General features: G+C 43.8%; 1 protein-coding gene across 1 annotated transcript in view; it reads right to left on the bottom strand.

Annotated features, from left to right (window-relative positions):
- Window positions 1–683: 683 nt before the first annotated feature.
- Window positions 684–12,184, bottom strand: part of LOC137526177 (unconventional myosin-X-like) — a 201,546-nt gene continuing 190,045 nt past the window's right edge. The window contains exons 34-36 of the mRNA XM_068247397.1: window positions 10,887–11,336; window positions 8,950–9,141; window positions 684–2,796 (exon numbers count right to left, since the gene is read on the bottom strand). Of these exons, the coding sequence (XP_068103498.1) occupies window positions 2,683–2,796; window positions 8,950–9,141; window positions 10,887–11,336 (756 nt within the window). The 3' untranslated portion in view covers window positions 684–2,682. The remainder of the gene's footprint in view (window positions 2,797–8,949; window positions 9,142–10,886; window positions 11,337–12,184) is intronic.

The following is a 12,184-nucleotide window of genomic DNA, read 5'->3' as shown; positions in this document are numbered from 1 at the left end:
TAGCGTTTTGCAGATCTGCTAGAGGTTTTTGGTGTGCACTGGCCCTTAGAGGCAGAGGCTCAGCAGGGCTGCCAGGCAACTGGTATTGCTTAAAAGGAAATAAATATGGCAGCCTCCATATTTCTCTACCTCGGGTTCACTTTAGACAATGAGCTATACACCAGGATTTTGTCAGTATTTAAAAACAGAGTTAAAGTCAGAAATACAAGTGTATCGTATTACTGATCAACATCTGATAACATTCTATAATTGTATGTGTACAGAGAATAAGCATTGAGCGCAGGACAGGAGTACAGACTTGTGATGAGTCATTTCCTAATGTAAACAGCAGTGACATGCCAGTTTTTTTTTAACCTCTTGACGACCAGCTAACGCCGATTGGCATAAACTGGTTGTCTGAGGGTTTCCATGGAAATGGCCGGCAAAATGTAAACACGTGGGGAAGGAATCCCAGCTGTTTACATCATACGGCGATGCTGCGCAGCAGCGCCGTGACGTAGATCGGCGATCCCCAGCCTCTGATTGGCCGGGGATCGCCGGCATCTGATAGGCAGAAGCCTATCCTATCAGGCGCAGGACGGAAATCCGTCCTGCGCTGCTCAGAGGGGGAACGGGCGAGAGGGAGGAGAACGCTGCGAAGAGAGGCTTTGAAGAGCCCCCCCCCCCCCCCCCCCCGCTAAGCAACTGCAGCCGGCGGCGATCAGACCCCCCCAGCAGGACATCCCCTAGTGGGGAAAAAAGGGGGGTAGTCTGATCGCCCTGCCACATTCCTGATCGGTGCTGCAGGCTGTAGAGCCCACGCAGCACAGATCACTGAAAAATCCCCTGGTCGTCAAGTGGTTAAAGCCATGCTAAAAAAGAAAATAAAAAAACAAAAACACTACAATAGAAAAAAAGTGGATTATTAACCTGGGTCTGATTTTAAAAAGTAACTGGTGAAAATAACCTAATGAATAAAATTGTGTATTTTTTACAATATTAATTTAAAGATTATTTAGTCAGTGTTCGCCTACTGTAAAATCCTTCCTGATTTACATTCTTATTTATCACTGGCGGTGACATCTTTAGTTCTGCCAGGTGATCTGTACGGAATGTTCATTACTGAAAGTTCTATGGACAGAGGGAGATACTGCTTCCTTGGCAGTTGGAAAAAGCCGTTATTTCCCACAATGCAACAAGGTTCCCAGACACCACACTGTCAGGACGTTGGCCATGACATCACACTGTGGGTGGGGTTTCACCACAAAATCAGTCATACAGACCCCCCTGATGATCTATTCGAGATAAGGTAAAGATTTCTCATGGGAAAGGGGGGGATCTGCTACTGATTGGGATGAAGTTCAATCCTTAGTTACAGTTCCTCTTTAAAGAAATGTAACAATACTGCCTATAAGAACATAATACTTTAATGGTAACCTGCAGAGGGAGGAATATGTCAGAGGTAATCTGAATGCTACTGGCCTGACTCCTGTGCTGATGAGAGGGTCAAATAAGATGCAAATATTTTAAAATTGCATGGAAACCGTATGCACCCTAGAATTAAAACAATCAAATACTCTGACGATTTCCGCCCATTTCTAAGCTGCATAAAATTTGCATTTTATTTGCATGCAAGCTGGATTTCTTTGTGCCTCATTGTCCATCCCTAGTGCTGATCCTCTGCCCCAAATACTTCCTGAATAGCTGGCCTGCGAGCCGGTATGCAGATCAGGTGATCTGACCTCACTGGCTCACATGAGTGTGCGACTCAAATCACAGAAGCCAGCGGATCCAGTAATGGATTAACATGTTATAGGGACCTCGGCAAAGTGGTAGATTTGTGGTCTTTTTGGGAGGCTGCAGTGGAGAGAGGTCAAAGCAGTTGGCAAGTGGGCCCCTTGCCACCCAGTAGGACCCAAGCACCTGCCTTGGTTGCCTGGTGCATAATCCTGCTCTAAGCGGATCGCCTTGATAGGAATTAAAAGATGGAAGACACCCTATGCTGCTTACAGAATTAAATTAATCCAAAAATCCTCCCATGACACCGAGAGGCAGACAGATGTATGATAAAATAAATAATACCTTGTGTGCTTTATACAAAGACTTAAAGACCTTCAGGGAAACATTTCTTAAATAACAAAGGAAGATAAAAAAAACCCCAGTTTTCCCAGTCGTCCTACGCTAGAGGAGAGATAAGACTCAGAGCTGAATAATACTGTAACTTCTACACGGAATACCCAAGTCGACAGACCCGGCGGGTCTCCAATACATACTCTTCATGCACCGTAATGTGGAATCGGCTTGCGCAGACTCTGGAGTGCCCTGAGAAATATCCAGAAGACCAGAGGTAAGCAACGGAGCTGCAAAAAGTCTCATAATCAGCAGGAAGACAAAATACTCATAGAAAAAGAGAGATTTCCGCTCTCAATACCCCCATTGAAAAGGTCCGCCGACTGCTCAAGGCTTGCAGTCCGCTGTGCAACAATGTCCCGGCCGGCTCCGCTCCAATGCAGTGTTAGATTAACGAAAGTACAAAAGAGGTTCCAAGGATTAGACTTTGTGGAAATTGTCCTCCGTCTTTCACATTGATCACATGGCTTCTGTGTATTCTGCATGTGAACAAGTCCTCCTTTTCACTTGTTTATCAGTTTTTCTCAGACAGGAACCAGCGCAGGCATTCTGGGAATCAGCCAGCAGAGGGCGTCACCTGGCCCAGCTGTTGAACTGGCTGTCCTGGCTGGTGACGGACTTGACGCTGCAGCGTTTCTTCACGATCATGTTAATGTATGCCCTCATAATCTTAGTGATCTCACCAACCTGAAAAACATGAAATAATACTGTTTAAAAGGGAACCAGAGACGAGCAGTACTGAAAAAATGAAAAAGCTTTTATACATACCTGGGGCTTCCTCCAGCCCCATAAGCCTGGATCACTCCCACGCCGCCGTCCTCCGCTGCCTCTATCGCCGCTACCGGGTCCCGTCATTTGCGGCGGACACGGCCAATTGTACGCAAGAGCAGGGACTCCCTCCATATCCTTACGCATGCGCCTGCGTAGTATGGAGGCGCATGCGTATGGTTATGGAGGAGTCTCTGCTCTTGCGTACAATTAGCCGCGTCCGCCGCAAGTGACGCACTGCGCTTGCATCGACTGGCCGAAAGTACCCGGGTACCGGTGGATAGAGGCAGCGGAGGACGGCGGCGTGGGAGGGATCCAGGCTTATGGGGCTGGAGGAAGCCCCAGGTATGTATAAATCATTTTTCCAACGTCTCTGGTTCTCTTTAAAGCAAACCTGAAGTGAAAATAAACTTACGATGTAATGAATTGTATGTGTAGTACAGCTAAGAAATAGAACATTAGTAGCACAGATATGAGTCTCATATTGTTTCCAGTACAGGAATAGTTAAGAAACTTCAGTTATCTATACAAAAGAGCTTCTCTGACCCAACTTCAGTCTTATTTTCTCAAGCACTTATACATCAAAGAAACCGTGACAGACATCTTCAGATCAGGTGTTACTGCTGAGAAGTTCAAAGGACCATTAGCTCTGCTCTGTTTCATAGTTTAAAATACAGAGTGTGGTTTGTGATAGCTCAATTTCATCGGAGGCAGCTACAAGATAATGTATAAAGCATAAAGCTTAGAAACCAATGCACAAAATGTATACATTAATACAGGTAACCTGAATGCAGCTTCCCAATATGTCCTACAAATACAACCCATATTACCCAGAACCATTACATGATCTTATCTTACCCAAGCCAAGAGAAACAGTTCTCACTGCAGACCACAGCACACAGAGAGTAGAAAACAGCATGCTCAAAGACAATATACCCCTTGACTCCACCCCCTCAACATACATCACTTTCCTGTGAGAAGGCTCAGTGTGATTGGCTGAAAGGATGCAGATTTGAATTTTATCCCCGCCCAGGGTCAGTTAGCAGGAAGTGAAGTCTTTTGTCTTAGAAACATGTGCTCTAAAAATGGATGCAATGCCTGCTCCACAAAAGCAAGCAGTGAAACACACAGTCCATATCTTACAATCCCCCACTTGAAGGTGATCGAAAGAACTCTATATTACTAGGATTTACAGAAAGTATGATGTTAGTAAAAGAAATTTGAATAGAGACGAGAATAGAGAGAGTAACCTTTGTCCAAAATATTGTTACATAGCTACGCATGTGGTAAATAGGTTGCACACACCCACTAAGCTGTTTAACTTCTTATTACCATTGAGGACCTCTACATAACTGCTTTGATCGAGACTGAGCTATCATTTACTTGGCTCATGCAGTTTGACAAACCTTGAACTCTTGTCTGACTCATCTTTACTACTTTGCTTGCACAAGTGTTCTTTATTACCTGTTCACTTGGAGACCTACCTGTGATATCACCTGATTATGGAAGACTTTGGAGATCATCTGATCTGATTCTCCTGCAGTGATGCAACCCTAGAAGGATGACCCTCTGCTGTAAGGATGAGCCCTTCCTGCACCTGCCCTCCTCCTGTGTTGGTGATGGCTGCTTCAAGCCTTTCTTTTGTGTCATCCTTTGGGAAGAACTCCGCCTCTGCTGTTGCAACTGTGAGGTTTCTCAACTGGGATGAGAAGTTGAGTCTGCCCTTCCCTGCCTTCTACAACCTGGCTGCAATTGCTACATCCTTGTTATAAATCTGTTTCCATTTCTTTTGTGGGTGCCCAATGCCATACAATGAAACTGCTAACAAAAAGGCACTGGGTGTAGCCATGGTGATTACACGGCCAGCTCTCAACCGCCACTGTCTGTTTGCCCCGAGACAGTGAGAGCTTGGCAGAAAAACATCTGCATTCATCATGAGGGCTTGTGGTGATGAATTCACCGTCCTCCTTCACCCTTCAAATGAACAATATTCTACTCTGCAATAATGAACTGACATTTCCTGGACCCACTCGAGGATCATTTTTTTTTCCAAAATGCATTAAGGAGTTCTAACCTTATGGGTGAGGTGTGGCTTTAGGCAACCTGTTACAGTTTACCACATTCAGTTTTCCATTAAGTTATGCAGGGCTAGATTAGGATGATATACTAGCAAAGCTAACTACTGTTAATTCATCTTGTAGTTGTGTAACCCTTTAAACTGTATATTGTATTTGTGTACCAATGACAACACTAACTCATTGATCTCTAACATACATAGAGCTGTGCATAGTATCTAAGTGATCCCGCCCTTTCCTTTAGAAAAGGTTGGGATCAAAGGTTGGGTTGAAAGGTTGTAATAATGTGCTGCTTAAATCACCCCGATATTAAAATATATACAGCACATCACAATTTCTTAAAAATGACATCATTGCTTCAACTAGTCAGCAGCACATTCCTCCAGACAGTGCTTTACAGATACATTAATAATTAACACTCTAGAAGTTCCAGGCACCTGAATACAAAACCTGTATTTCAATACCCAGTTGGCATATTACCATACAAGCCACTGTGACAGAGATCTGAGGACTCAGACCTATTCATGCATTGTTGTTAAAAAACCTGGTCTATTGAGAAATTAACACATGTAACAAAGTCTACCTCTGCCAGTTGTTTACAGAATAACAAATCCTATTGTCTCTGCTGTCTGTACCATGTCTATGCTATTGTTTCAAATACTTTCTATGTGCACTCCGGTCTAATCTGGTTTTTCCCTAACATCAGGGTGTATATAAGATTGACCTGTAAATAAAGATTTCAGATGCTGTTCCACCAACTTGAGTGTTTGTGGTCCGTGTCTCCCAGCTGGAAGAGAGGGTATTCACTTGGATTGGGGGAGAACTTTAACCTGGGTTGCAGATTATTCTGCTAAGTCATCTTGTAGCTGCCTCCGATGAAATTGAGCTAACAGTTTGTAAACTGCAAATATGACAAAACGATGCAATGTTACAGAAAAAAACTATATAACTGAAAATATGAGACTATTTTCTTTGCTACCAATGTTCTATTAATTATCCGTACTACACATGCAATTCATTATATCAAAAGGGTTTTTTTTTTTCGCTTCAGTGTCACTTTAAAAAGGCACTGAAATCACATATAGTAGAATGCAGTAAATTAATCAGGATACCCACTTTTAAGGTAATTTTCCCCATCAGAAACACTTCTTATAGCTATATATTGCTGTATATTGGTATGTAGCCCCGCCCTCCCAGTGATGATTAGCCTAGGCTGTTTGTTATGTGAAATTCTCCTCCCCAGAGGATTCTGGGAGGCCAGGTTTATTTTATACTGGCTTTAGAACTCTCAGTAAACGAACAAAGAGATCACCTGCCAGTACTAAAACGGTTAGCGCCTGTGAGGAAGAAAGATTTTACGAGGAGGAAACACTGAAATGAATATTGTAAAAATATAAGCAATTTGATTAATTATGTTATTTTCACTACAGTTTTAAAGGACAACTGAAGTGAGAAGTATATGGAGGCTGTCATGTTTATGTCCTTTTAAGCAATACCAGTTGCCTGGCAGCCCTGCTGATCCTCTGCCTCTAATACTATTAGCCATAGCCCCTGAACAAGCATGCAGCAGATCAGGTGTTTCAGACTTGAAAGTCAGATCTGACAAGATTAGCTGCATGCTTGTTTCTGGTATTATTCAGATACTACTGCAGAGAAATAGACCAGCAGGGCTGCCAGGCAACTGGTATTGATTAAAAGGAAATAAATATGGCAGCCTCCGTATACCTCTTACTTCAGTTCCCCTTTAAGCGACTTGGAGTGAAATAAATTACCGGTAGCGTCAGAAGGCTTAGCTAAAGCCCAATGAAATACCATTTGAAAAGCAATCGCATTAATTTATAAGTAAATTAGAAATATTTCCCTTAGGAAATGAAGTTTTTAAAATGAAAAATATTCGGTGTGGCACTGCTGGCTTCCTATGCAGCTATCCAAACAGGAACCGTAGTGAAAATAAATAAAATTAATTTTGTACAATATTCATTTATAGATTATTTAGTCAGTGTTTGCCTATTTTAAACTCTTTCCTCTCCACGATTTACATTGCTTGGCCGATGCAAAAAGCCGTTATTTCCCACAATGCAATGAGGTGCACAGACCGCAAACTGTCAGGAACTTGGTCATGACATCACACTGTGGGAGGGGTTTCATCATAATATCAGCCATACAGACACCTGATGATCTATTGATCTAATGAAGTTCAATCCTTGGTTAAAGTTCTTCTTTAAAGAGAACCCGAGGCGGGGTTCTGAGAATAAATTCCCCATACAGAGGCTGGGTCTGTCTATAGAGCCCAGCCTCTGTTGCTATATAGATCGCCCCTAATCGCCCCCTGCACTCTACAATACCCCATAAATCACAGCCGCGCTGTGCTTTCCTCTCTCCTGTCAGTCTCGCCGCTCCCCCCGCCTCCTGCATCGCTCCGGTCCCGCCTGCGTCCTTTTCCTCCAATCAGCGGGGAGGGAAGGGACGTGGGCGGGGACCGGAGCGATGCAGGAGGCGGGGAGCGGCGAGACTGACCGGAGAGAGGAAAGCACAGCGCGGCTGTGATTTATGGGGTATTGTAAAGCGCAGGGGGGGGGGGGGGGCTTAGGGGCGAACTATATAGCAACAGAGGCTGGGCTCTATAGACAAACCCAGCCTCTATATGGGGATTTTATTCTCAGAACCTCGCTTCGGGTTCTCTTTAAAGCAGTATTAATCTCTGACATAATATTCAATAAAAATGTGTTTTCCTACTTTTTATAACCCATACAGTTATCATATTTGCTTTTTTGCACAAGTACCGTATTATTCATTTAGAAATTACAAAGTTCCCAAAGTACAGTTTATTTGCTCTGAAAGCTGCCATTGCATTTTATTCATAGCTACAGTATTTATATGTTGTAATGTACCCAGTGACTATTTCTGAGCTGTCTGTGATCTGCACACATTAGAAGGAGTTTTAGCACTGCAAGGAAATGTTTACATTCCGCTCTTGCTACAATTAAAGGGAACCTTAACTGAACAGGGGGGGGGGGGGGGGGGGGGTTAAAGAGTTTCACTTACCTGGGGCTATTACCAGCCCCCTGCAGCAGTCCTGTGCCCTCGGAGCCGCTCTGGAATCCTCCGGTCCCCCGCTGTCCCTTAGTTTCGTATTTGACGACTCGGCCTGGCCGCCATGCGTATTATTGGACGCATTCCCTACTGCAATTAGCGCTGTTGCGGACTGCAACGTGTACAAAAATACGCGTTGCCGCATTCCGCAACAGCGCTAATTGCAGTAGGGAATGCGTCCAATAATACACATGGCGGCCGGCCGACTGGTGAGTCGTCAAAAACGAAAATAAGTGACAGTGGGGGACCGGAGGACTCCAGAGTGGCTCCGAGGGCACAGGACTGCTGCAGGGGGCTGGTAATAGCCCCAGGTAAGTGAAACTCTTTACCCCCAGTTCAGTTAAAGTTCCCTTTAAGTAAACACAAGATAATGTTATCACCTCTTCGGATTCAGATTTAACGTCAGGGAGCTTTCTATTGAAAAAGTAAAGCCCCCCCCACACACACACACACGCTCAAAAGCGGTCTTTTATGCAGCACAATTATCAAACAACTTTTGTTGTAAAACAAGTTGAAACAACCAAAAAATTATCTTGCTATTGTTCAAACAACTGATAAGACTGATAAGATCTAACAGTTGGATTGACATCTTATCAGTTGTTTGAACAATAGCAAACAACTTTTTTTGTTTGTTTCACAACAAAAGTTGCTTGAGAATTGTGAGGCATAAAAAAGCGTGTGTATGGGGCTTAAGTCGTGTGTTTAACTGTTTGAATGCTTTCCTGCTAAAAAAAATTCTGGTAGTATATTATATGCTGTAAATATTTTAGAGCAAATAAGAAATGCTGGGTTTCATACTACTAACTATTCTTTACTGGATTACATGGTGATAGGTTTTCTTAGATATACTGAAGCCAATCTTTCATAACAGGAGATGACCCTCCTGCTTTCCCTAGATAAATACCTGGGTGGTTTCGAAGAACATCTCACGATCATCTACTGTGATCTTGAAGGTGTTGGGCTGTGGCGCTCCGAAGAAGATGATGTGTTCATACTGGAAGGTCTCCAGAGGCTTGGGATCTCCTCTCTTGTAGACGGACACGTTCTCCGCACTGACACCCAGCCACAAATCATTAGGGAAACCTCCTTCCTTGTACTGCAACACAAAATCAGAGGCTTAAGCTCTGCCATGAAGACAACGATGCCTTCACAAACCTGGACAGGTCATTCTGGAACTTGTCTCAAATGATGAAGCTTTATTAAGGTGGATTCTCACATGCTAAGCTGCCCGGGGAAGATCAGGAGGTAATTGCTGAGCCTTCTGTTTATGAACCGAATCATTTTTAAAAGAAGTTTAGAGATGTGGCAGGCCAGAACCTACCAAAAGGAACAGGAGACACCAAGAGCCAAATCTGGTGGCCATACAGCTACAGACTTGACGGCCGATAGACCATCATATTGACCATTATTGAATCTGTTGAAAATCAGTGCTCCCAAGAGCATGCCCGATGGACAATCCAACCAATTTCTGTTGGAAATTGGCCGCATGTATCGATTGGACATGCTCTCGGGCGGACATGCTTGATCGGGAGCCCAATACTAACCGCGTGCGATAATCACAGATGAACACAAAGAGAAACCCTGGCCACTATCCCCTTATAAAGTTTTATGCCTTGTGCAGTTATCCTTTATCTGTCACGTTGTCCGCACTGAGCGTCCGAGATCTATTTCCGCATTCTGCCCCCACATGGCTACTGGCATATAACACGTTACATCACACACGTGCCCCACGACCAAAAATCAATCAAAACTATCGATTCGACGGGACAGAAAAACAAGGTCGATTAGGGACGGGGCAGTGACAGTTGTAGATGAATATCCCATACTGTCGCACTGCACTGAATAGTACAACGATGTGGTTTGATCGATTTTCAGTAGATTCCAGCAGGGAATTGATATGCAGTGTGTGGTAGGACTCAATCATTTTGGAACATTGGGCAGAAACCTATAAGTGTATGGCCAGCTTAAAGAGAACCTGACCTGAAAATAAAAAGTCAAAATAACCATACACAGGTCATACTTGCCTCCTGTGTACCTACTACTCAATCTCTTTCTCCTCTCCTGCGTCCCATTTGTCCACTGTGATCAATGGGTTTCTCCGTCCTGCATTTTAAAAATGGCCATTACCCCCTAACAGCTTCCTGGTCAGCACACTGTTAAACTGTAATATCACCCACTTGAGCCATAGGGAAACATGGACATTACCTTGCACATTCAGTTGTAACTGACAGCTGCTGATATGTAACTGACAGCAACTGGTATATTTCAGTTCTGACAACATATTGTCAGAACTGGAAGGGATCACTGTAAGAAGAAAATGGTGAGCCTCTGAGAGGAACTGACGGTGAGGTTAGTATGTAATATTCATTTGCAGCTTCGTCATGCGTTTATTTTAAATAATTTTCCTCGCTTCAGGTTCCCTTTAACTCATTCTGATAGGAGAGTTGGACAGATGGAAACAAGAAAAAAACTTTTGTTGGACCACAAATGTCATCCCCATTGAATAGTGGTTGGATAGTGTACTGGTGAAGGGCTCCGCCTCTGACACATGAGACCTGGGTTCAAATCCCGGCTCTTCCTGTTCAGTAAGCCAGCACCAATTCTGTAAGGAGACCTTGGGCAAGACTCCCTAACACTGCTACTGCCTATAGAGCATGCCCTAGCTCTGGCATTTTGAGTCCACCAGGAGAAAAGCGCAATATAAATGTTCTGCATCTGTGTCTAATGTCCCTTTAGAGAGATATCCTTTAATATTAACCTATAGCAGCATGATGCAGCCCTCTAAAGAGATGAACAGAAAGGAAATCAATTTTTTTTGTAGTGACCAGTTCCTTACTGTACCTCAACATCAAAAAGTGTTGATCCGTATCCCGGCCACTCTGTGACAATTGTCATATAGTTCACCATGGCCTGGTGCTGGGACATCCCGTGTAGCCGACTCCATTTCTCAGCTATGCTTGTGCGAGCGGCAGAAAGCTCCTCCTTCACCCACATCTCCAGCATTTGCTCCTCCTCCATCTTCTGCTTCTTCATGGAGCCAACTTTGAAGCTCCGCTTTAGGGTTCCCTCCAGGAAGCTGGTTCTTCTCCTCTCCAGAGTCTGACCGGTGCTGCTGCTACTCTTGGTGGCCTGCAGGATCTTGTTCTTCAGCCGCTGCACGGGGTACACAGATTCCAGGTTCCAGGTGACCTTACAAGTGTCGCCATGCTGATACTGCAGCCGCAGAGCTGCCAGGTGTTGCAAAGTCTCCTCGGGGGCGGGAAAGTGGCCGCTAGTCAGACTCTCATGGGCCTAACAAAAACAAATAATAATAAAAAGGGTCAGATTTCCTGAACTGATCTAGCACACTGTTATTGGCTGTCCTTACATATCAGAGAACCATTGCCATCTCATACCTGGCCAAATAATTTTGGAAATGCACGCAAATTAATCAATAAGCTAATGTATATTACATTTTTAGATTATTAGTATTATTTAGTATTTATACAGCACTGATATCTTCCATAGTGCTGTACAGAAAATTTAGTCCTGTCACTGACTATCCCTCAGAGGGGCTTACAATTTAATCCCATATGCTGGGTACACACGATGTGTTTTTTCCGTCGATTTTCCGTCCGATTGATTTTTCGATCAATTTCCGATTCAATTCGCCTATCTTTTCTTATCTATTTCCCTTCTATGTGAAATCAATAAGAAAAATGATCGATAATAAGATCGGACATTATCTATTTAACAATCTAACACAAAATTGTATGGTGTGTACCTAGCATAACATAATTATATGTCCATCGTAGTTCAGGGCCAATTTAGGGGGAAGACAATTCACTTATCTGTATGTTTTTTGGATGTGAGAGGAAACTGGGGTGCCTGGAGGAAACCCACACAGCCACGGGGAGAACATACAAACTCCGTGCAGATAGTGCCCTGGTTGGGATAGGGACCCATGGCTACAAGGTGAGAGTGCTATCCATTATGCCACCGTACTGCCCTCCTATACTAAGTATAGAAAGTGCTGGGCTGGGATCGATGTGTGTGTGTGTGTGTGCAGTATGTGTGTGCGTGTGTGTTCATTTGTCATCGCCGCAAGGATATATAACATATGCAGTGTTCTCCTCATTCATCGAGAGGATATGGCATAG

The sequence above is a fragment of the Hyperolius riggenbachi genome, chromosome 7 (assembly GCF_040937935.1).
Source record: "Hyperolius riggenbachi isolate aHypRig1 chromosome 7, aHypRig1.pri, whole genome shotgun sequence".
Taxonomy (NCBI): Eukaryota; Metazoa; Chordata; class Amphibia; order Anura; family Hyperoliidae; genus Hyperolius; species Hyperolius riggenbachi.
This window is presented reverse-complemented; position numbering and strand designations above follow the sequence as displayed.